The sequence below is a fragment of the Corvus kubaryi genome, unplaced genomic scaffold, assembly GCF_017639235.1.
Source record: "Corvus kubaryi isolate FWS band 111438036 unplaced genomic scaffold, C.kubaryi_AGA036_p1.0 split1-37296, whole genome shotgun sequence".
Taxonomy (NCBI): domain Eukaryota; kingdom Metazoa; phylum Chordata; class Aves; order Passeriformes; family Corvidae; genus Corvus; species Corvus kubaryi.
In genome coordinates, this window is record NW_024582075.1 from 9007078 (window position 1) to 9033539 (window position 26462).

At 38.3% G+C, this 26462-nt stretch overlaps 1 protein-coding gene across 13 annotated transcripts in view; it reads right to left on the minus strand.

The window, feature by feature from the left end:
- The window catches only part of ADGRV1 (adhesion G protein-coupled receptor V1), a 318059-nt gene that overhangs the window by 162213 nt on the left and 129384 nt on the right, over positions 1-26462 (minus strand). For all 13 annotated transcript variants that reach the window (XR_006013577.1, XM_042012970.1, XM_042012977.1 and 10 more), the window contains 9 exons: positions 24614-24731; positions 23539-23710; positions 19674-19916; positions 14770-15177; positions 13604-13788; positions 12308-12557; positions 11994-12133; positions 10867-11027; positions 6040-6140 (listed from right to left, as the gene is read on the minus strand). Coding sequence is in view for 12 of the 13 variants with exons in the window: in XM_042012970.1 (XP_041868904.1) it covers positions 6040-6140; positions 10867-11027; positions 11994-12133; positions 12308-12557; positions 13604-13788; positions 14770-15177; positions 19674-19916; positions 23539-23710; positions 24614-24731 (1778 nt within the window). In the remaining variant the exon portion in view is untranslated. The remainder of the gene's footprint in view (positions 1-6039; positions 6141-10866; positions 11028-11993; positions 12134-12307; positions 12558-13603; positions 13789-14769; positions 15178-19673; positions 19917-23538; positions 23711-24613; positions 24732-26462) is intronic.

Consider the following 26462-nt stretch of genomic DNA (forward strand, 5'->3'; position numbering starts at 1 on the left):
TATTAAATTAAGCATTATTAAAAAGCATTTAATCATAGTTAACCACAATCATTAGTAAGCTGGTATTTATGACAATCATATTCAATTATTTTCAAAAGCAATCAGAACCCCAGAACACTTAAAACTAAACTTGCCATATGAATCTGGCAAGGTCAGGCTCTGGTTTCATGCATACAAATAATTAATCCAATTAAGTCCTGAAAAGGCCTTGTTAATCTACTGTGTATGGAACATTAGCTGCCTGAAAGTTATGAAATAGGTCATGAGAAAACTGTCAAAAATGGGAAAAAAAGACCCCTTTAAAACTTTCTTGCAGGTGGAAGCAAGCAAAGTGACAGTAGTGGAGAAAGAACAGAACTTAGAGATTCAAGGGTTAGTATAATTTTAATTAGCTGTAAAGGAAAACTACTCAAGTGCTATTGTTCATAAAACCCTATAGACTTGTCCTCCAAAAGATAAGCTACATTAAGAATGCTTTGAAAACTTCAGATTAACACAGCACAGCTGTTGCTATGGCCTGAATTTATGGGTAACAGCAACTGCCATAGTCCTTCTCTCCATCAAGGCAGGTTTGAGGAAAGCCTTCAGCAGGGAAAAGAGCAACAGGAGATTTGCTAATTAGAAGTAATAGATAACTACTTTTTTTATTAAAGCAGAATGGCACACATGAGAGGACAAAACAAAGGCAGATGAAGAAAGGAGGCAGAAAATGGGAGAAAGCATTGAAAATTTACAATGAAGCATGAAAGAGAGAGAGGCAACAGTATAACCTGTTTCACAGTAAGACACCAAGAATAGCAGTGAATAGGCAACCTGGGATGTTTCTATCTGTTCCTCTCTGTGTGTGGTCCCCAACTGCTTGTGATTTTGGGAAAAAATAGAGTATAATAAAAAGGAGCTGGAAGGCATTAGCTGATAGAAATCTCATATTATACTTTAAAGTGAAAAACAGAACATTTGACTGTTTGCAGTGAGGACAGGAGGTGTGAGGTAATGTAGCAGCATTCTAACATATGTTGCAGCATTGCTCATATATCTGAGTTTTGGCAAACCCTAGGAGGTAATCTGTAAAAAAAGTAACAGCCTGTGCATTAACACTACACGAGAAAAGTGAACAAGGGTGGTAGAAGTAAAATCCCTACAAGTAGCAAAAGTAAAAATATATGGGCACTTCCATAGTGCTAGATTATCAGTGAAAGACCAAAATCCTCTGTTGGCAGATGAAAACAAATAACATAAAATTTAAATTGAATATTTCTGATTTATTTCTTACACTAATTCACCTGGCCCTGACTACTACCTTCTCTTCATGGGATAGAGGTTTTTCAGCTGCTTCTACATGTCCACACTCCCTAGACTGAGACCGTAAAGATAAACTCTTAGAACATCTCCAGAGCCTTTTACTTTTGCCTGAGCTTTAGCTGTAAGTATCCACAAACGGCATCATGTTCATATCAAATCTCTTGGAGCCGCGGCAGCTTGGCACCTGATGGAATTCCACAGGCATATTGGCTCCCTCTGCTGGAGAAAGGGGAATATTCTGCAATAAGGAGTTGTACGAGTAGCCAGTTCCTCAAAAGAAATCCAGGTGATCAGGTAATGATCTGCTGTTGTTTTATGGTAGCAGTCTTTTCCCACTGTTTAATTGTGTATAATATATATTCTAATGATTGGGTATCCCACTTCTCGAGGTAAGGATTTTCTGACTCTCAGATTCTGAAGGACCTCATACACCTTATCTAACACCTGAGGACACCTGAGATCTATGTATATATGAATCTATCTATCTATAAAATGTCTGCCTATATATATATAATCAATAAAATTTATAAAGTCATTGAAATCTTGAAATAGATTACAATCGCTTCCACTAAAAATCCACTAAAATGAGCTCCAGCTTTGACTGATTCTTCTTGGATGTTGTGGACTCAAAAAGAGAAACTCAGAGTAATAGAGATTGGCCCACAAAGCCTCATTTATGACAAAATGTACTGCTTTACTTTAAAAGCATTCAATTTAGATTAGTCCACTCCAAAATTGTGTTTTATTTAAATGCAATTCCCAAATAGTTCTACTTATGATTAGGTTGAAACTGCTTCTGAAAGAAGCTGCATGAACTGTGCTCTGGCTTGGTGGGAATTACTGAAATCAGCTAGTAAATAATTAAATAATTCCATTTGAAACCTAGTAAGATAGTCACTGGGAGAAAAGGTTTAGGTCCTAATTCTTGCAATGGTAACAAAGAAAATAAGTGAGACTCCAAGAGTCACTACCTGTTGTATGATATGGCAACGTGTTTTCAATAGGACTAGGGAACATACATCATATCCCCTGGAACAGCATGACTGTTATAAAGCAACTAAAATTTATTTACTGTGATCATACAAATGTTATTCAGGGAACTGGTGAGAGCAGCTTACCCACATCAACATTTTTACTGACACACCTTTCCCTTCTGACATACCCAACAAGTGTCTCAGCTAGCTGTGTGTTCCAATACTCCAATAGAAGTGAAAATATTTTCTACTTTCCATTCTTAGTAACACCTGTAGAATCTTTCCCTCTATAAATGAGAAATGTTAGACTTTATTATCCCAAAGATAGGAATACTGACATCAAGGGTGGAAGAAGACTATATACCACTCATAATTCTTACTGAAATACTTCACAAAGTAACAGGATGAAACACATTAGCGTGGAATCAAATTTCTAAAATGTACACCTCTTCTGGATCACTGTATACAGTTCTTTTGTGTTTCCTCTGTGTTCTCTCAAATCTTATGAGTAAATGCTGATGGTATCTCACCAGCACTATTAGCTGCTGTCAGGTTAGAGCAGCAAATCTCAGGCCTCGAAGACAAAGGAGCAAATTCCCTCACTCTGCGAAACTGGGCTTTAACTTTAAAGTAATGCATAAAAATATTCATTGTTTCCTATTCCATGAAGTTTCATATTTCGTATAGACCTGGAGTTTAGTGAAGCTCTGTACCCTCCCAGCTTCTTCAGAAACAGTCCTTTAACTAGTATTTCCCAGCAGCTGACTAAAAGGCTCAGGCTTACCGTAAGGGAAGACTGAATTAAAAGGAAAACTTCTGTCTACTGCCAGGAGAGAGGCAGGCACTCAGTCACTCACTGCCACGAGACACCCCTCTGGTGGATGGTACAGCGAATCACTCTACACCCCTCATTTTGGAACATGCTTTGCAAGCTCCCCCTATCCAGGTATATATGTCAATTTCTTTTGGGCTTTGATTATCTATAGGGGAAAATAAGAATTTCCTTATTTTGGAAGAGTTAAGATTAAAAACAGTACAGTAGAAGCACCATTTCAGTGTTTCTGTAGAGATTTCACTTTTATAGGATGGCAGAAGCTACAGGCTGGATGATCATTCATTAATTCATTCATACATATCCTGCTCCTTCATGACCTCTTGGAGATTTTATCACATCTTTAAAATTTATCTTCTGGCAAAATTGTCCAAATCTGAGTAAGTCCAAATAATAAAGCCACGATTCTACCAAGGCTGCAGTTTATAAAATAGTGATTTTTTTAAAAAGAAGATGGTATGCACTATTGCTTCTTGAAAAATATAACTGACATGTATGTTTGTATTTTTGCTCAGGTTGAATAACACACAATTTTCAAATATTTAAACAGAGTAAGTATAATTCTTCATCATGCATTTCTACCAAAGTCAGCGGTAGGATCAACTTGGCCTGGCAGTTCGGTAGTTATTGCAGTGACAGGTGATGATGCTAAGTGCATCATAGTAGTGCATAAGAAGTTTGGGGACTGGATAAATGAGAAAACATTAATTTTTTGTTTGATAAAAATAGGATGACACAGTTTCCCCTATGCCTTTTTTTTCTATTTGACCACTAGAATTTAATTTTGCTTTGCTGGCCGTAAGAATGGAAGCCCATTTGTACACAATACTTGCTATAAGCAGATTGTGAATGATCAAATATTCCAGAGAAGTGGCTACTGCATATATGAAAAGCTGCTCAATAGTGCACTCACAAAAAGTCTAAATAGAGAATTTAGCATAAATTCATGTATTTGTAATACTGAGCATGTACTGTGGAAATGGCCCCTGAAATTTAATGTGGATGAGATGCATCAAGCTGAGTATATACAAAAAAGTCATGTATAAAGTGCTTATTCATGCATTCTGTCTGGGAATTCTCAGGCAAAGCACAGTAGCCATCCCAATGGTTCCTATTAAGTTTGTAATCGAGGTTTATAGCTCTGAAAAAAGAATTTTATTGACTACTATGACAGTATTGAGACACTGTGAAGTATGTTCTCATTTAACTTTAATTTTTTGCATACTCAAAAATTCACCTAAATTTACTTCAAAACTAAAAATCTCAGCCCAGTAATTTTTTCCTTCATGCATTTAGGATATTGTTAAATGAACTTACGTTCAAAAGGAATAAAAAATATTTCGCAAATATCCTAGTCTTTTATGTTTTTCCAATGAGTTTCACTAAACACATGGTGAAACATCCACTCTTGAATGCTTTACAAGTGCTCCATTAATTCTGGCAGCCCTGGACACACCAAGAACGAAATGAAGGTTGAATGTTGCGAATCACCATTCCCCATCACTGACAGAGAAATGAACTATTGTGAGCAACTACAAAGCAGGCACAGCCTTGGAACAGCAAGTTCCTGGGCAATGTGCTGAAAAGGCTTGACTGCCATCTACAGACATGAGTAACTAGTGCACTGGTAGCAATTTAAAAAGAACCCCTAAAGTACAAACCTAATAAACACCTCGTGCAGATACAAGATGAAAACTAATTATTTATGGATGTATAAAACAGAGGAGCTACCGTGAAAAACTTCCCGGTTTTATTTTTTTTTCTGGTAAAAATATAAACAAATGGAGAAAGATCAGCTTCCTTCATTCTGTAGAGTGGCTAGAGAGCTAATAGTTACAAATCCGGTGTCTAGTGCTGCCTAAAGATTAGAAGATAGAAATAAAAAATACTAACATTTTCTTTGTATTTAAACTATGAATTATTAAGTGCTGATTTTTAAGTAGTAAGTTCTCATTTAAAACTGTCTTAAATAGCTCCTCTCATACAGAGTCAATAGTCAGCAAACCCACAACATTTTTAATTACATTGTAAATTTCTAATCACATATATAGTGACCAAATGCTTGTATGTGGGTACAGCTGTACATACACCATCTACGTAGAGTTTTCTGTTAAATTTTAGCTTCCTAATCAGGCTAGTTCACAATAGGCCAACATATCACAACACAACTCTATATTTTCTTCCACCTGTTCAGAACACCTAGCACAGTAGTTCAGTTCTCCCTTGTCAAACACTCTCTTTTCACTCTGCCTTAAAGCCACTTTCTTTTCTTTGACAGCTGCTGCCAAACTGTCTTTACTTCCTCTCCAAACCTGCTCACTAGTTAAGCAGTTACCCCGCTAAAATCCTCTTTCAAAAATTTTGTTCTAAACTTTCAAAATCACTGCATGGCAAAAGAAAAAGAGATTAGGAGAGCCATGTATTTCAAGGATTGAGGATGAATGACAAAATTACTTAGAACCATACAAACTGTACCTCTATAATTAAAATTATTACATTTACACACCACATGGAAATGTTCTCAGGAATTATTCTTCACAGATCAGAATTACATATAAAAGTTAAAATGCAGTGTATTTAAACAAAAAACAGGTCACAGACAGAAAAGCCTGTGGGCCCAAACATAAGACAACTTTCAAAATCCTTCAGAAGTTAGAATTGAGCACAGCATTCTATACATGGGACTATCTTCTCACATTGCTGCATCATCCATCGGTTCTCATTAAATATTCTCAGACAGTGTGTAATTCCAGTTGAATTCCCAACACAGAATATGAATATTGGATTGATTTTAAGTGTCGTATGTTGAAACTTTACATTTTCCCAAAATGTTCAGACTTCAGGTCTGTTCAGACATGCCCATGAAAGTGAAGAAAAGAAAAGCAAACATGTACTCACTCCACATTTTGAGACTTCAGCCTTTTTTCTTACCTGAGTACCCAAACAAGCAACCATCATATGAGTGAGAAGTTTAGCGGCAAACATGGCACACCTGGTGCAGAAAAGGTGGGAGATGATAGCCAAAGTAAAACCTACATAGAAATGACAATGAAAAAAGAAGAAAAAAGAAAAAAAAAGAAGGAAAATTTAAGCTTAGGCTAATAAACTGTGCTATATATCCAGCAGATATCTCTCAAAGGTGCAGATCACTTAATAAAAACCAAATAAACAAACCTTACAGAGAGTATGTCCATTTTGGTTGACACTGAGATCACTCATGAGTTTATCTCAAATACTAACATGTATTTAATGTTCCCATAGGCTTGGGACCTAAAATAATTTCATGATGTAAACAAACCATTTTTGAAAAGTGTTTTTTGGTGTAATTTTCTGCACGAAATGGGTGATTGTCATAATAGTTATATATAAAGCAAAGGTAACTGTTCAGTGTTCATATTACTGTATCCAAAAAATGTTTTTAGAAACAATTACATAAAAAATGCCTCCTGTTGGGTAGCACTGTTTTAGCAGATAGCTAAACCTTCTAAATGCCAATCTCCCATTTCATCTGTGTTGGGCATAAAAATCTATTATAGCAGTAGTCAGAAAGAATGACACCGCTTTTCATTTCACTAATTAATTGTAAACATGAACAGAACAAAAATGGAAAAGGCCCCTTTCCTACCAGTAAGTAGTTCCTGGGAAAAGAACCCTAGGAAAGTTAAGCCACCAAGGAAAACACTGCTAAATCTAAGAGTTAATTAGAGTTAACTGTGAGCTTTCACACCTCACTCAGGGCAGGAATTTGGGTAATTAAGGCAGATCTTTTATCCTCTATTGAGACTGATTATTTGTTCAGCTACCAGTATTTGTAAGAGATGAGTGAAAGAAATAATTGCTAAAAGTATTGTTTCTAAATATTTCAAAAATTATTTAGTGATATTTAAACAACTATACATGTTCTCTCCTTTTTCTTTTTTTTTTTTAATATTCTTCATACCTACGTGGAAATGTCAAGAGAAATGAATAATATCCCTATCACTCTAAAAATAAAGCAATTTGTTACTTAAAAGATTCATTTAAATCTAGTAATCTATATCATCACATCTTCAACAAGCCAAAAAAGCTGAAAGGCATCAGAAAGCATTTGCCTCAAGTTCAAAGTAAACCCTTAACCAAGCTAAACTATTTTTACTTTCAAAACACATTCTTATGACTACAGTAAATGACCAGTTCTGAACAATTATCTGTATCTTAATTGATTCAAATTCAGCAAAATATTTTCTTAGCTCTTGCATATATTTTTTTTCTTCAGTTTTTGTTGCATTTTCCATTCTACAGCATTTTTTTTCATCAACATACTTCTTTTTCCCTGCAATTGTATTTTAAAATCTGCTTATTTTTATGTGCTAAAATCTCGTTTTATTATTGTTAAATATAACCATCAATGTGTGTGGAGCAGAAAAACTGAGAGGTTCTCCCTCTTTCTCGGTCTTCATTTTCTTTGGCTGAGGTTTTAAAAAAAATAAGACTAGATTTAATCTGTTACGGCAGTTTGCTAGGTAGGGATACATAATTGATTTAGCTGCATGCAGGATTTTTGTTACTCATATAGTGATGATCTAGTACAGAAGTCATAAATCTCACAAGGAGCACACCAGCCCCCCATTTAAGGGGATTAAAGTCAGCCAAGAATTCCCTTTAGCATGTTTTCTTAGTAAGCCCATTACTCTTAGTGCCTATAAATGCAAGAGGTCATTTCCAACCTAAATAATTCTATAGTTCTAAGAAAAATTTACTTTAATTTGTGATTGCTGCAACATATTAGTAAACCAGCTGCAATCTGGAAAGCTCCTTCAGAAGTCGAGTTTAGAATTTAGATCCCTTGCTTCCTGCCTGGTATTTTGGGGCTCAGGCTGTTGAGGCTGCTAACAAAGAGAGTCATGTTCCTCATAGGTTGAACTCTTCAGGGTTTTTTCCCAAGATGTTGGGTAGCAGTTAGGCAGCAGAGTGTAACGGAATCTATCTCCCCCAAGCTATTACTTCTGAGTGTAAATTCCAGATAAAATGGTCAAAAAAATTTGACAAAGAGGATGACTGTACTGCTGCTAGCAACACAGATGAATTTAAGATTTTTAAGTTTCTTCCCCCAAATGAATGACATCTCTTTCCATTAAAGCACCTCAGGGAAACAGCCACTCAGGCGATCAAGGGGTGTGCCAGGACCATTTGCAGGAGATTTAAACGGCTCTGGGGAGCCTGGTGACCCAGACCAGGCAAACAGGGGCGTGGCACGGCAGTTTGCTCAGCGGTTTGCACAGGAGGGGTGCAGTTGTTCTCCTGGCGGTGGGTGGTATGTTAGATGGGTGTGTTTTGGTTGTGTTTTTTGGGGTGTTTTTCCCCCAACTTGACTAGATCCAGCAATGGGTTACAAATGGTCAAAAGTCATTGCTGCTGCTGCCAGCAAAAGTGTGCTAACCCAAGCAGAGTCCCCCAAGGACACAGTTGTCCAGACCCCTGGCTGCAGGGAGTGTCTGAGCCTGGGGGCAGTACCAGAGGACAGTGCAAAAGACAGCGGTGTGTGGTGTGAGCAGCTGAATGATCTGCTCTGTCTGGTGGCAGGGCTTAAGGAAGAACTGGGAAGGCTGAGGAACGTTAGGGAAAGAGAAATAGACTGGTGGAGTTACAGCCTTGCAAACCTGCAAGAAGCTCAGCAGGAGTCAGAGAAGCCCTGACCCTCTTACCATCAGGCAGAAGGAGGAGACCTAGCAGATGGGGGGAATGGAAATGGGTACCCAATCACAGAGGTTGTAAAATTCCCTCCTGACCCCCATCACCCTCCCAGGTGCCCTTACAGAGTGGGTACGAGGCCCTGGGTCCAGAGGGTCAGGCAGATGACACTAAAGAAAAACATCTGTCTGGAGAATCTTCCACCTGCACTTCGTCTGTCAGATGCATCACAGCGTCAGGAATTAAGAATAAAAGAAGGATAGTTGTAGTAGGTGATTCCCTTCTGAGGGGAGCTGAGAGCCCTGTATGTCAACCAGACCCATGCCACAGTGAAGTCTGATGCCTTCCTGGGGCCCAGGTATGGGATATCACCAGGAGACTCCCTGAAATAATTCAGCCCTCTGATTATTACCCACTGCTGGTTGTCCAGATTGGCAGTGATGAGGTTGACAAGAAGGGGGTACCAGGGTCATTAAAAAGGATGTCAGGGCTCTGGATTGATTGGTTGATGGGGCAGGAGCACAGGTGTTGTTCTGCTCAGTTCCTTCAGGAGCAGGGATGAAAAATGAAAGGAGCAGGAAAACCCATGTTATCAATGCATGGTTTAAGGGCTGGTGTAATCAGAATTTTGGTTTCTTTACCACGGGCAATTTTTACAGCACCAGGCCTTCTTGAGTCATATGGGTTCCATCTGTCTAACAAGGGCAAAAGGATTCTAGCCCATGAGTCGGCAGGGCTGACTGAGAGGGCTTTAAACCAGGTTTGAAGAGGGAAGGGGATGAAACCAGGCTTCCTAGAGATGAGCCCAAGGGTGGTAAGCCCGAGTCAGGGGTAAAGTTAGCAGCCCAGCTGAAGTGCCTTTACACTGATGCAGGCAGCATGGGTAACAAACAAGAGGAGCTGAAGCCATGGGACAGCAGGAAAGCTGTGACATAGTCACCATCACAGAAATGTGGCGGCATGACTCGCATGACTGGAGCGCCGCAGTGGGTGGCTGCAAGCTCTTCACAAGAGACAGGTGAGGCAGGAGAGGTGGGCGGGTGGCTCTGTATGTTAGGGAGGCTCTCAACACCATGGAGCTGGAGATCAATGACAAAAAGATCAAGTACCATGGGTAAGAATCAGGGGAAGGCCAGCAAGGCTGACATTCTGGTGGGAGTCTCTTATAGACCAGCCAACCAGAATGAAGAGATTATTCTATAAGCATTATTCTACAAGCAGCTGGAGGGTGTTTCAAGATCCCCAGCCCTTGTTCTTGTAGGGGATTTAACCTGCCAGATACCTGCTGGGAGCTCAGCACAGTGGGAAAGAGGCAGTCCAGGAGATTCTTGGAATGTATGGAGGAGAGCTTCTTGTCACAGCTGGTGAGCGAGCGTGCCAGGGGTGGGGCTCTGCTAGGCCTGCTGTTTGCAAACAGAAAGGAGCTGGTGGGAGACGTGGTGGTCAGAGGCTGTCTGGGGCACAGTGACCATGACATTCATGAAAAGAACCACGAGTTTTCAATGTTCAGTGAAACAAAGATATTGAAACTTCAGTAAAGCTTTTACACTAGACTTTCAGAGGGTGAAATTCAGGATGCTGTTTTGGAGAGTACCTTGGGAAACAGCCCTCAAAAACAAAGGGGTCCTGGAAGGAGGGACATACTTCAAGAAATAAATCTTGAAGGCATAGGAGCAGGCCGTCCCTATGTGCCACAAGGTGGACCAGTGGGGATTAGAATAGGCTACCCAGGGAGGTGGTGGAGTCACCACCCTTGGAGGTGTTTAAGAAAAGACTGGATGTGGCACACAGTCCCATCATCTAGTTGGCAAGGCGGCATTAGGTCGTAGGTTGGACTTGATGACCTCAAAAATCTTTTCCAACCTAGTTGATTCTGTGATATTTATATGCTTGACATTTTTTTCCAGTGGCAAAATTTGTCAGTGGGCAAATATCAGAGAAGATTTCACCTTTAATGACATGAAGTTAGTCAATATTCCTTCAATATTCCACTAAATAAAAAGATTGTCATCAGCTACCAAAAGTGTTAATAATCAATCAGTGGTCATCAGTGATTATTAATGGGAAAACTGTCTTAAATGAACTGACCTGAAATGCAGAGGAATCCAGAAGAAAAAAAAGCCTCGTTGTATGAAGATAAGTTATCTGTTTGGGCATAAACTGCATAAATGGACATATGAGAACAGGAGCATTCCACATAATCTGATTTGTCATCAACCACCTTGCAGAATCCGCTATCAGACAGCCAGCTGCAAAACAAGTTTCACAGAGTTGGAAATGGACTTGTGTAATTCACATGGTAAGCAGGCTTGAAAACTTTTGTTGTATTCCTGAAATACCAAGTTCCCTAAACTATTCAGTAGGTGTTTTCTGTAATCTTTCATGTGTAGTGCTCAGAAGAGCATATTTACATGAGATTAAAATATTATTTATAGCTTTTTAATGTGTTTTTTTAAATCTTTGTAAATGTATTAACATTTTTTTCACTAGAGAATTTTTGTGCCCATGTTTTTAAAATCTCTGCCAGATTTTTAGGTCTGTCTGACTTTTCAAATAGTTTTTTACTTAACTTTGCTCAATACCCTGTTATGGAGAACATTTTATACTGCTATTTGTTGCTTTGAAACTAAAATTCAGGTTTTGTTTTGGTTTTTTTTCAGTATTGCTGAAGTGGTTTTGAAAAAGGGTGAAGCATACCACAGATGATATCCTAAGCCATTTCTACTGGAAATTGTGCACAGATTAAAGGAAAGCATACAGGGAAATTCTGGTGCATCTCCTCCTGAAGAGAAATAGTTTGTATCAACAGCAGGCTGGTATTATCCAGTTGGTCTAATGAAATTGAACCTAAACCAACTATACTTCAACAGGATACAGAACACAATTATCTCCAATTTCATTAACATATTCATTGATGCAGTTCTGGGATTTATAGCCTGTCACTGTAACCTAATGCATCATTATACAATCTAAATGGTATTTTGATGAAAAAAAGCCAGGGGCAGAAGTCTGAGAAATATCTGAGCCAGAATAACTACTCGTTTTATTATAAGAAAAGTTTTATGTACTGGTAAAATGGCCAGAAAAATTAAGGAAAAAGACATGAAATGGATCAATTTTATACTTGCAAATTATTTAACTGGAGTTATCATATCTTAAACAAATACATGGATTCATGGTAGAAATTGGAAAACTAAACAAAGTAATAAAATAACCTTTCAGCAGCTTGATTCCAGAGGAGACATAGAGACTTCTGTGGAACAATCCGATTTCCTTTAGCATAAATACGATAAATGACTTCATTGTTATCTTTCAAAGGTAGTGAACTCTGACCCTGCAAGCTCATTGAAAAAACCTGAAACAACATGTACAATGTAAAGATAAATTTAATATTAAGATTCAACACAGTGTTCATTTTAATCACAGACAACCATAAAAATGTTCACTTTATTTTAAATACATATGTGGTATTTTGAGCAATATCTAGGTTAAAATAAATTATTGAAAAAAAATTGCATTATTTTCAAACCTTGTTCTTCAGGGCAAGTTCTTTATCTCTAGTAAGAAACCACTGCTGACTGCTGTATTCTGTGAACTGTACAGATTCACAGTTCTCTTCTTGAGGAGATGATAATACTAGAGAGACCTCTAGTAAATGCTCAGGTACTTGAATAGAATCCCCATCTTTTCCATTAAATCTGTGTCCATTGATTTGCTGAGGAAACCAGTTGTGAGCCATTATTGCAATATATGGACAGCTGTCAAGGATATTTTTGCCTCTGTAGAAATGGAAAAGCAATATGGCTGGTAAGCAGAACCAAGCTTCACTACTCATCACATAATGACTCTAAAAGGTACTTGTGATTTGTTAGTACTTTATGAGCTCAGCATTTTTAGGCTTATGATGTTTAATTGGCACACTGTTTCAGTTTCTGTGGAAAAAAAAGGGCTGAATTTTTACGTATTTCAGCTTCTCCATTTCCCTTCTGGGATTTGTTCCTTATGACCTCTAACTGAAATCTGTCCATAGTAAACTAGGTTATCAAAACACTCATCTTTACAACTTGATGTAGAGCTGAGTCTAAAAAACAGGAGAGGCATTAAAATGTATGATCTTGCTTTATTTTTTTTTCTCAACAGATGATGCAAAAAAAACTTGTAATAAAGAATTTTAACTTTTAAGTTCTAAACACTGAACACACATTCAACCACCAGTTGTTTAAAAGATTGTCAATAGGAAAACCACAGTGTTTAAAACCATCTGTCTCATAAAAAAGAATAATCTCTTTCTTCAGTCACCTATTTCCCCAGCCCATTAGCCTGACAAGGGCTTGGAGACAAAAATAGCAATTTGAAACTATGAGTAGCTTTAAAAATTTTAAAACAATGTTCAAGTGAGCAAAACCAAGCACATACAAATTACAAAATGCCAGTAGAAATTTTGGGTTGCTAACTCTCATCTAAGGCTTAGAACACAGCTCTGCATCATACAATTACATATTATTTTCTTGGCAAGAATAATGAATACTGTTCCAAGAAATATTTGAGCTAAAGGTGAGTATCTAACATACCAGATCTCCTGACTCATGTTCGATAGCTACCCCATAACAAAGTACCGGTTCTATGTGACACGCAATCATACAAAGCACTATGTATTGGCACTATGACACAGCGCTTCATAAGATCATGATAGTGTAACACATTCACATATGGGTAACATACTAGATGGTAGAGAAGTCCCTCTTCTGAAAATGTAGTTTAGATTTTCTGTATTGGTAAGATGTCATGTATTCACAAAACATATTACAAATTCAAGCTTACTAACCTTTCTCCTGGTGATCCACACTTTATCCCAGTCAACAGAGAAAAAGCAAACTTCTCAGTCACCTCAGCAAGCAAGCTATAGCCTTGTGTATCCTCACGTTTTGGGCTAGCCAGAGCACAGAGTATCTCATAGAAAAGACTTCTACTTTTACCAGTTAGCAACAGTTTTTCACCTACACCTGTAACCTAATGAGAGGAGAAGAAATCAAACAACATTTTACACAAAGGAATCTGCTTGTAATATTTCCTTATGTTCAGTGTTCTAGTGATATTTTCACTGTGATTCCAATGTTCATTCTGAAAGTTCAAAATACTTTTCCCAACTCCTGATCGCTGTTCCAGGCATAAGACACAGTCTGTCAAAACTACATAAACATATCCTTACTAGGGAATTTGATTAGTAAAGAAAGGATGTGGCATTTTTCATTCTTTCACAAACCAAAGATTGTTGAGTCCTGAGAATTTTTTACATTATTTTCTCTGTTTTCTTTGTGGCAACAATCAAAAATGAATGGATATTGTTATAACACTTTGTATCAAGGTATTCAGAAATTTTTCAGCTTCTGTGCATTATTCCATGAGTCCAGAAGAGACAGAACACCATAAAACTAGTCTATAATTTTCATAGAACTTAGTGGAATGCTTAAGCACAAGCTACTGGAGGAAAAAAGACTGATGCTTGCTTAAGACTACAGCAGACTCCAGCTGGCCCTGGTAGGATTTGCTTGTGTGTTGACTGCAGTCTGCTGTAAAGATATGAGCAGGTGTTGTGCCAGGCGTAAAAGCAACAAAATTGTGGCCTAAGAGTCAAGAAAACATAATAAGCTCTATGAAACTGTGGCACCAAACGGAAAATTTTGCACAGTAGAAAATCTAGAGCTACTGGTATATATGCAAAATTAATACTGGTTGCTCATTTCAACCTATTTGATTTCTGATTTCTTGCCACCATCATAACTAGCGGCAGATAAACTCCTTCTTTGATTGTGGGACTTCACAATTTCTAATTTTACTTTTGCAGTCTGTGCTTCAGAGTCACTGCTGTGGATGTGATCTGCCTTGTTATATACGTACATATATATATATATATATATATATATGCCTCGTTGTGTTGTTATACTCTAATTAATGTCATTCGTCATTTAAGAAAGAACAGGAAGTGTTCACCTTATCTATTATATGCACCACGGCAGTAAGTTGCTCTTCTGTAGTTTCTGTAGCCACTCTGACATTCAGATTCTGAAGGATTCTGTGTAAAATGGTGTCATCAAGAGGCTGATGCAGTTGATCAATCAGTCCCCAAACTGGCAAGGAGTCCAAATCTGAGACAATGGTGATGTTGGAAATACCATACACGTCATCTACCCTGGCACCGCCTGTGGGATTAGAAAGTACAACCTGGAAACGTTTAGGAAATGGGTTTAAAGATCCTGTCTTTGGAGTCAGGGTCACATCCAGGAATGCATTTCTCTGTCCACGTTCAAAAGTCAGTAATCCTTCCGATCTGGCAAAATCTTGTCCTGCCACAGCTGGAGATATGAAGGTCCTTCCAATAGGTTCAGGTTTTTGTAGCTCCTTAAAACAAACCAAAAGAGTTTTAGGTAACATTATGATAGATGTAATTGTTCAAAACCACCTGCTGATTCAAAACCACACTTTAAATGGGTAAAAACAAATGTGTAAAAAAGAAGTCCTCTTTCAAAAAGTAGTTATGAATGGAGAAACAATTAAATTAAAATAATTATCTCCCTGAATTAGTAATCCATCAAACCTAGGAGAAGACTTATATGTATTGCCAATAGTAAACAAGGTCCCACTCTTTCTTTTCCAGAACAAAAACCACAAAATTTTCTGTGTGAATAAATACTACAGAAATGTTAGCACATGTGTGAATTCCAGAAGAGTTGATGTAACACTGCAACTGCAGCACAAAGTCCCTCACTTTAGGGTAGAGAAAAGCATTACAAATACATAGAAAACTAAACAAAAGCAAAGCAAAGGTTTTGGAAATCTGTGTCCAAACTAATATCAGTTCATGGTATTTTAGTCCCAGAATACATGCTTAAAAGCTGAATTATCCATTTAATACAAAGGGAAAGTGAATGCTATAGAATACACATGCAAGGCAGATAAATGAATTTATCTATTAATGCTACCTGGCCTTATTTCCTTGTGAAGCAACACTACTTTTACCTTCCATGAGGTTTGCAGTTATTGTTTCATTCTTCAAAGTCTTGCTCTTTTTGTCACTTGCCATAACCTTGACATTTTATCTGGTAATATAATAAACTCTCCTTAAGACAAAACTAACTTTCTGAGCTATTATTCTACTGTATGATTTTTCAAAAGTGTCCATTCATTTAATAAATGCAGCTTGTATACTGACTCCTAAGTAAAGGTCTCCTACTGAATAAAATGAGGATTTTTATTTGTGAAATAGTACACCCCTTTTTGAAAATATTTAGCTTTTATTAGTAGAGTTTATTTATGGAATGAATCAGACATTTTCTGAGTTCACTGGAGAATCTGGTAAATCAATGCAGCATGTAACTGTTCAAAATTGCTCTAGACACGACCACTTCACCTGTGAAAATTGCAGGGAGAAGCTTCCTTTTGTTTATCCCTTCCCACTGAGAACTAGGAAACGGAAATAAGTAGTAATAAAAGCACTAGTGACTACAACAATGTCTAAGAAACCTTTGTAGGGAAGAGATAAACATCAGTTTCCAGTTACTGCCTTCCTGTCTGCTGTGGCCTCTTATTTTAAAACTACTAATAATACCAATACTTTAGTACTTGGCCATGCACCCTCAAAACCTAAAAATGTCCAAAGACAGTTGGTTATAAAAATTATAAATGGGTAAGAGATTGCCCCCTATATTTTAGCTTAAATATACACTGGGCAGTAGCAATTTATTTTCCATTTAACAGCTAAATTATAGTGAATTTTTACATGGAATAAGTGTGAAAATTTGTTACCACACAATCTAACTGAAACACTGGCCAACTACTATATAATAAATGCATGGAAACACCACGTAAACCTATGTGGTTAAAACAGATATGCATTTAATATAACAACAGAATGCAGAACCTTTTATTAATAAAGGGTAAATACATGATAAACCACCCCCAAAATAATTATTTTAGGCATAAAATCACACATATTCAAAGTAGATCAGGCCAAGTACTATTCCAATGTGATGGTAAACTTGAAAGAATCTTGCAGTCTGTACCCTGATGCTGGATTCACAGATACCAAGGAAGTGGCAGGAATCATATTTTTGTAGATCTTCTAAAGGAGAAACTTCCTAACAATGAATGAGGAATGCATTTAAGAGAAAAAAGTGTCAACAGAAGAGTCTCGTGCTACAGATGTAAACATCTCAAAAACGAATGGGGATAAAAAAATTTACTTTAGCACTTGCTATTTTCAATCAGAAGAACAAATTTTCTTGTTTGGTATTCCAAGAACATTGAATAAAATTTGATTAAATGTCTCTCTCATTACATAAGTGTGTTCTGGTATTAATAAATTTGTGCCCTAACAGAGTAAGTCTTGTATTGTCTGGATGTTGTATACATATCCATCAGGATAAAAACTTAATTTTGGATGAAGAAGTCTCAAAAATTGAAGACTCACAAGAGCCTTAGATTAAAGAAAGAAATATATTAGATGCCTGGCTGACCACATTCTTTGAGGCCACTGGAAGAAACTGCTAAAAAACCCCATTCCTGACAATGCAATGAGAAAAGGGTCTTTTACTAATGGAAAACGTAAGAAGCTAGGCCCAGCAAATGTTTGACTGTTTTCTAAAATAAATGCTAATTACAGTCATATTTACTTCAAAGAATGACCAATTATTTAATTATAAAATTAAGAATAAAACCTATGCTTCTACGAATGATTTGGGTTGAAAATGATCATAAAGACCATCTAGTTCCAAAGCCCCTGCAGTGGACAGGGACAACTTCCACCAGACCAGTGGCTCAGAGCTCCATCAAACCTGGCCTTGAACACCTCCAGGGATGCAGCATCCACAACTTTTTCTTGCCAGTGCCTCACCACCCTCACAATAAAGAATTTCTTCCTAATGTCTAATCCGAACCTACTGTCTTTCAGTTTTAAGCCATTCCCTCTTCTCTTGTCACTACATGCAAAAAGTTCCTCTCCAACTTTCTGATAGGCTTCCTTTAGGTACTGGAAGGCTGCAACGGGTCAGCCCAAAGCTGCCTCTTCTCTAGGCTGAACAATCCCAATTCTCTCAGCTTCTCCTCATAGCAGAGATGCTCCATCCCTCTGATCAACTGAGTGGCTTCCTCTGGTTCTGCTCCAACAGCTCCATGTCCTTCCTCTGCTGGGACCCCAGAGCTGGAGGCAGCTCTGCAGGTGGGGTCCCAGCAGAACGGAGCAGAAGGGTCTGAATCCGCTCCCTCCAAAGCTGCCCACGGGGCTTTGGATGCAGCCCAGGACATATTTGGTTTTCTGGGCTGCAAGTGCCCATGGCCAGGGCATGGCCAGCCTCTCACCCAGCAGCACCCCCATGTCCTTCGGGGCAGGGCAGCTCTCGATCTGTTCATCCCCCAGCCTGTACTGCGCGTTCCTCTGACCCAGGGGCAGCACCAGCACTCGGTCTTATTAAACCTCATGAGTTTCCCAGATGCCACTTCTTGAGCCTGTCCAGGTGCCTCTGGATGGCATTCCATCCCTCAGGAGTGTCAACTACACCCCTCAGCTTGGTGTCATCTGCAAATTTGCTGAGGGTGCACCTGATCCCTTCATCCACGCCATTAAAGAAGACATTAAATTACACTGGTCCCAGTACAGATCCCTGAGGGACACCACTTGTCATTGATGTCCATCAGAACTCTGAGCCATTGACTACGGCCCTCTGGATGTGACCATCCAACCACTTTCTTATCCATCAAGTAACAGTCCATTCGAATCCAACATCAAATCCATCTCTCCAGTTTAGACAGATGTTGTGGGTGATGTGTCAAAGGCTTTACCGAAGTCCAGATAAATGACATTTGTAGCCCTTCCCTTGTACACTGATGCAGCCACCCCATCATAGAAGCCCACTAGATTGGTCAGGCAGGACTTGCCCTTGGTGAAGCTGTGCTGGCTCTCTCCAATCTCCTCCCTGTTCTCCATGTGCCTTAGCAGAGCTCCTAGGAGGATCTGTTCTGTGGTCTTCCCAGGCACAAAGGGGAGGCTGAATGGTTGATAGTTCCCAGGGTCCTTCTTTCTACCCTTCCCTTTTAAAAGATGGGTATAATAATTCCCTTTTTCCAGTCACTTAGGATTTCACCTGACTGTCAAGATTTTTCAAGTAACATGGGAGACTGTCTTGGCAATTGCATCAGCCAATTCCCTCAGGACTCTGGGATGCATCTCTTTGGGTCCCATAGAGTTGCGTACATTCAGGTTCCTCAGGTGGTCACAAACGTGATTTTCCCTTAGAGTGGGAGGGACTTTGCTCCCCTATGCCCCATCCTTCTGTCCATCCACTTAAGAGGTGTAGGAATAAAGGCTGCTAGTGAAGACTGGCAAGAAAGTTGTTGAGTACATCAGCCTTTTATTAATCCATTGTTACCAGTTTTCCAGCATTGTTTTTCCGGGGGAAACACCTTCTTTGACCTTACTTTTCTAGTTAACATACCTCTAGAAGCCCTTCCTGTTATTTTTTGTGTCCCTTGCCAGGTTCACTTCCAGCTTCACCTTGACCTTCCTTACACATTCACACTCCATCTCCATACTCTTCTGAGGTCACCTGTACTTGCTTCAATTGCCTGTACATTTGCTTCTTTCTTTTTAGTTTGACCAACAGGCTCTGACTCAGCAATGCCAGTCTCTTGCCTTCATTGCCTGATTTCTTGCTCCTGGGGATTGCTAGCTCCTGTGTTCTATGGAAGACATTCTTAAAGATCTCTCAGCTCTTTTCCACTCCCTTGTCCCTGAGGACAGTCTCCCGGGGAACCCCCTGACTCTCTCCCTGAAGAGCTGGAAGTCTGCTTTCCTAAAGATCAGAAAAAGATATTAAAATAAATTAAAGTACAGTAAGTCTTACCTGCATGCTGTAGCTAACCATTGTGGTTATTGATGTACTAGAATCTCTAAGAACTTGCAGACTGATTAAAGCTGTTTTCTTATAAGCCACAGCAAATCGAGATCCCACAGCAAAATACACTAAACCATGAGGAGCATCACTTTCCAGGACAGTTATAAAAGCAAATCTGGCACTGTTGTTCAAAGCAGCTCCTGTGCTTACAGCATACAGCTCAACAAAAATATAAGTTTCAAATTCCGGTACCTGTAAGTGAGGGATGATTTTCATATCATTATAAGATCTACTAATAACTTTCAGCTTTAAATAAATGTTTATATATTACTTTGTACACACACTGGATCATTTTAATAACACTTACCACAAGCATGCTTCCTGAAATATGCAATAAATACAACAAAATATAGCCTAAAAAAAATACTGCAATGGGCACCACTCTGTCAGACACATTAATTAAATCCCAGATTTTCACTTGGAACTTATTGCATTAAAGTAGCTATTTAAATAGTGCATACATTGTGGCTATAAATGTGACATAAATGACAGTAAACTCTCCAAGAGTGCCATATTCCAGATTCTGGATTTACATAGATGTACAATTTATGAAGAATTTGCGCTTTCATTTTCTTTTTACCTTACAAAAAGGTTGGTAACTACCTACTCACTTTGGGAAAAACTGCACAGAAGTAAGTATGCAATTTTGAAAATGCAATTAATTAACTTGCCCGTATTCAAGTACTGAACTTAGTTAAAGTTCTGAAAAACATTTTACAAAGAACCTTAGCATTTAAACACTAATATGTTTATGCATATTTTTACAAGAAATTAAAATCTCAGTAGATTTGCACACTTAACTGCATTTATTGAAAACCCCAGAGCTTAGAGAATACTATTTGATAGACTTTTGTGATGTTTCACATATAGAGAAATATGTCACTCTGAAAATACAGGTCATGGAACCTTCATTGAAAATGAGGTAGCAGTGTTAAGTTTACAAGATGACATTCTGCCTCATCTTTGATTTTGTACCTACAACACAAATGTAATGTTTAAAAATAGACACCTGATTACTAAGATTCCAGAAATCATTGGAATGATGTTATTTGGACTGATTGCATGCACTTGTCAAGAAGCAAGCTTGGAAAAGAAAAAAGAAGTCATTCTTTACAAGAAAATAGCATTATAAAAAATGATGATAATTGAAGAAAGTTGGGGGTTTTTACTATTTTTTGTACTGGGTTTGTATGGCCAGGTTTTGGTAGTGGTGGAGGTTTCAGGGGTGGTTTCTGTGAGAAGTTGCCAGAAGTTTTGCCCATGTCTGGCAGAGCCAATGCCAGACAGCTCCAGGATAGGCCCACCACTGGCCATGGCTGAGCCAATCAGAAATGGTGGTAACACCTCTGTGATAATGATTTAAGAAGTAAAAAACCTGTTATTATGCAGATGTAATTGCAGCCAAAGAAGAGCAGGGTGAGAACACATAACAGGAACAGTTCTACAGACACCAAGGTGAGTTAAGAAGGAGGGGGAGGAGGAGCTCCAGGAGCTGGAGCTGGGATTCCTCTGCAGCCCATGGTGCAGTCCATGGTGAAGCAGCTGTACCTCTGCAGCCCATCGAGGTCCATGGGAATGCAGAGATCCACCTGCAGCCCATGGAGGAGCTCCCTGCAAGAGAAGGGGGATGCCTGAGAGGAAGTTACGACCCCATGGGTGGTCCACACTCCAGCAGACTCCTGGCAGGGACCTGCAGACCCATGGAGAAAGGAGCCCACACTGGAGCAGGCTTCCTGGTAGGACTTGTGACCATGTGGGGGACCCACACTGGAGCAGCCTGTCCTTGAAGGACTGCACCCTACGGAAGGATGACCATGGTGCAGCAGTTTATGGAGAACTGCTGCCCATGGGATGGACTCATGTTGACGAACTTTCCTGTTGGAGGGACCCCATGGTGGAGCAGAGGAAGGACCGTTCCCGGAGGAGCAGCAGGAACAATGTGTGATGAAATTAACATAACCCCCGTGTCCCAACTCCATTTGCTGCTGGAGGGGAGGACGTAGAGCTGGAAGGAGGGAGGGGAGGGCAGAAGGTGTTTTAAGGTCTTTGTTTACTTCTCATTATCCTGCTCTGATTTTGTTAGTAATAAATTCAATTAATATCTCTAATTTGAACCTGTTTTGTCCATGATGGTGTTTGGTGAATGATCTCTCCTGGTCCTTATCTCAGCTCATAAATCTTTTGTTATATCTTCTCTCCCCTGCCCAGCTGCAGAGGGGAGAGATAGAGAGGCTTTGGTGCATGCCTGGCATCCAGCCAGGGTCAACCCACTACATAAAAAAGCTTTGTGTTTCAGCTCTGAATTTTTGGAAATCCTACTTTAATTCTAGGATTTTAGCTAATAAAATCAGTACATCTGACTAAGTAAAACTTACAAAAGCTGGAATGTATCCTACAAAAACATAAAGTACTTATTTAATGTATTTATTATTTCATCATTTTTTAATGTATTTACTACTAATTTATCTGCTAACTTATGAAAGAAGAACTGGAAGAAGAATTAGGAAATATTTGGAGGGACAAATAGCATATATTTTCAATTAAATTTCTAAGTAATTTTTTGAATGAAATGTTCTTGACAAATGACAGACAATTTTACTGGAATGAATGGGGAGCTTTAGCCTTCCATTAGCACTTGCTAGAGTGGCACAGGCTTGTGCTTCATGTGGCACAACTGCATGTCTCTGCAGCTTCTGCACTGCTGTCATTAAATACTGATATAATTTCTGTGGGCTAAAGAGGTTCATAATCTCAGTTTACTCAGCAAGGCAGCCTGTGCCCTATACATGTATTCATTGGCTCTGTAATGTAAAGATAACCTCTGATGATGGAGAAGGGAAATGGCCCTCTTCTGGAACTAAGGGAATGCGTGCTGCTTCCTAAATGGGAAATCCTGGTTTCCCACATACAGCATCTTGCGGTATTTTCTAGAACTGAGACAGAAAAAACATGGAAATCTTCCCATCTAGTCCTTTTCCACTGTCCAAATCTTGGCTTTGCCACTAGCCTGGATGCTAGGATAATTTCTTAGAAAATTTAAAACTCTTCAACTTTAAAAGAATGGCAAACATTAATCCTTCCTTTCTTAACGGACTACTTCAACTACTGAGTATTCGCACTAAAATATTTTTTCCTTCTCTTTCAATAAAAATGACTGAACACTGTGCTTTTGTGTTAATACAATCATGTCTGTATTTTATAGTGCCAACTGGTTCTCACAAGGTTCTTAGACTTAGACATACCCAACTGACAAATGCAATTTAGTGGATGATGACTCCTAAACTGAACTTCACTATTCACAAGGTGGATGCGAGCAGTGACAGATTTTTAGACACTCAGAGATTCTTATGCAGTTCTATGAGTTTTCACAGATCACTGTGCTAGATTTAGGAAAATAAAATTACACACAAGTTAGACTCAAAGGTTTTTTTGTGGAATGAGATATTACTTACAGAATATGTTTTCCATAAACCACCCTAAGAAATGCTTTGATAGATGAAAAACTTACTGTGTGAAGGATAAGAGTGTATGAACAAACATTTCACTGAAACAACTACATTCTTTTTTATATATGTTACATAAAAATCTAAGATCTGCATTTTACTCTCCAAACTAAATACTTATCTCCTTCCCAAATTTTTACTAGTCACAATGGAGGCAGTACAAGCCTATAAATAAACACATTCCAGAGAAACCGAGCAGGTATCAAGTTACTATTGTCAAACTAAATATCAGTTCCTCTGGATTGGAGGAGTTTTTTCATCTTGATAAATTGCAATTCAATGCTGTACATAAATGACCAATAATTACTTACATGATCAGGTTTTATTTCAATGGAGATGTTGCACATTGTTTGACCTGCTATGCAGGTCGTGGCTCCCAGCACAGATACAAGTTCATTCTCCAAGTTCACACCATCCTTCAGAAGGACAACAGCTGTTTTATTAAAGGTCACACGCCAGAAGACTTTCACATCTTCAAAAGCTCTATAAGCAAAACAGAAGAGTATGCATGTACTGAAGGAGAGCAGAACCGATTCAGGAAACATAAACCACAGACATAACATACATTTTATGTTGTTATTTAAAACTAATCATTAGGGAATCAACTGCTTTACAATTTAAAAAATAGCTCTTTTTGTTTAAATTTCTTCCTCTAAAATCTATTTAGATTATAAAAGAAAAGTAACAGAAGAAGAAAATAAAGTAATTATGGGAACCCAGATTCTTCTGAATTTTTGTCTCAGATAACATGCAATTATCTGAATAAGAGACACTGGTGCTTGGAAAGCAGGGATGTGCCCAAGTACTTTTATTAATACTACAGTAACCATTGGCCTGGAAAGCCAGGTAGAATTTTTCTTTCCTGTAAGTGTAAGGAACTTACCATACTTGAGCATTTTTCTTTAAGGTACACATAAATGTACAACATATATAAGTACTAATTAGGAAAGAAGTGAAGACTTAAGCGTACTGGCACTTACATAACTTCTTAGTTGCTCCTTGTAGTATTCATAGCTACTTACATTACAGAGAGAGGTGAGAACTGGAGTTACACCTTTAGCAGTGCAAATACTTTACCTTAAGCAAAATCTTCACACTTGCTGACTTACAGTATAAAATAGTAAGCATTTGAGATTCTTCTTGTTTCTGCTTTATACCAATACAGTGACAGACTTAATTATATTCACAACTTAAATGCCCCTTTGCCAAAATCTGTGACACTATTAAAGGCTGAAAAAAAAAAAAAAAAGCTGAAAGGCAAACACTTATTTTAAAACCCTATAATGAAAACCTCTTCCACTAACAGTAGCTCCTGTGATTCAAGATAGCATATTACAGAGTGTACAGAGTGTGGGAAGAGCACTGGAATCAGCTGTTGCCTGCTACCTGTTTGATTGCCGTGTGACAGTCAGCAGCACCTCTCTCTTTTCCGAGTCTTCATCAAGTACCAGGCCACTTTGCACTTCTGGAATGAATCCCAGGATGCCATTCTGGAGATCACTTCCTGTGTAGGAAATAGTCCATGAAAGTAGTAAGCAAGAAAGTTAAGCTGGGAATAAATTATAATTTTAATGTGCACAACCGCTAAAAACCCAAACAGTCAGGTATCAAAAGCATGCTGCAAAGTACTATTTAGGGGCAGCTCAATTCTCTTAATATTTCTGTTCTTAATTTACACTCTAGAATTTCAAATATTAGCATTTCTTAGTTTTATTTTAATCAGTAGAATAATAACAACTATTTTTGAAAGTAAATTCCTTATGAGAGTCCTGGCAGCATTTTTGCATGTAAGCTTGTATTTTCAGCAACATTCAACAAACTGACTGAATTCTGTGTACCTTGGCTTCAAGAGACTAGGTGTTACAGTAATCTCCAGATCAGTGTCAAAAACCTTGCTTACAATGCCTTTATGAGATAATCACTCCAGCTATGTTTATCAGAAATCTTAAAAAATTCTGTCTGAACAGAAATAGGCCTCAACATATGCCTAGGTGAACAGCATTGAAACAGTAGGTAATGGGATAAAGATGGGCTTCCAATGACATAACTTAAGCTTTCTTATTCATCCTATCCAGGATGTTGTTGCAGCCATCCATTTTCACAGATTATTACATCAGCTTTTCTCTTGCATCTTTAATTCCATGTGTGGAACTAGTGAGCTGCAAAAAACCACATTTTTCTCAGGGGAATGTAAGTAACTTCAGAAAAACACCAGTGGAAGATATAAAAATCCCGGTGTTAATGAGGGGAAATAAATGTCTTTGCAGTGCCCAATCAAATCTTGCTTCTAAAGGATTTCTCCTTGCAGGTAGTGACGGCTTTACTCTGCAATTGAAAAAGCAATCTACTTCCACCCCAGTGCTTACTAAATGTAAATATATATAGTAAGATGAACAGAAACTGTGTGTTTGCTTATATGCATGCACAAATATTTAACCTATGGTATTTATCTATACACTTAAATGCAGGTACATGCTTTGACCCTTCTCCTTAATGTGTTGTCTCATGTTCCAACTGTATGGACACTTTGTACTGAGGGAATAACTCTAGAACACATTAATACATTTCTGTGGGATTCGATACAAGATCAAATTCCAACCTGTGCCTATAAACATACTTCTGCAGTTAATGTGCATACCCAGGGGACTGGTTACTTCCATGGTAAATTCTACCATGCCAATGCACATGAAGGGAAAGTGTTTCATATGATCTGTTTTTGTATACAGTCTTGGTTGCTTCACAGACTCATCCAGCAGCACAGCTTAATCCTAGTTCTCAATACCCACATTGATTTCTTAAGAATATCTAAATACACAAAAATCCCAGTAATGTTGGACCTTACTTTCTTGTTTAGCCTAAAATTGAGTTAGCCTAAAATTTGTTGCAATTCCCAACTTCTTTCTAAAACTTAATTTATATTACAGTTAAGATTGGTTTATATTCAGCTGGTAAGCTAGACAGATAACTAAAAGCCAGGGGAAGTTGGAGCTCTGACATCACTTTCTCACAGTAGCACAGTGACTGAAAGAAAAGCTCTTCTTTGGTGACTATGTATGCCCATTCCTGCCCTCCATCCCCAGAAGCAGAAGATGACTACACTTGAAAATACAAGCTTACATGCAAAAATGCTGCCAGGACTCTCATAAGGAATTTACTTTCAAAAATAGTTGTTATTATTCTACTGATTAAAATAAAACTAAGAAATGCTAATATTTGAAATTCTAGAGTGTAAATT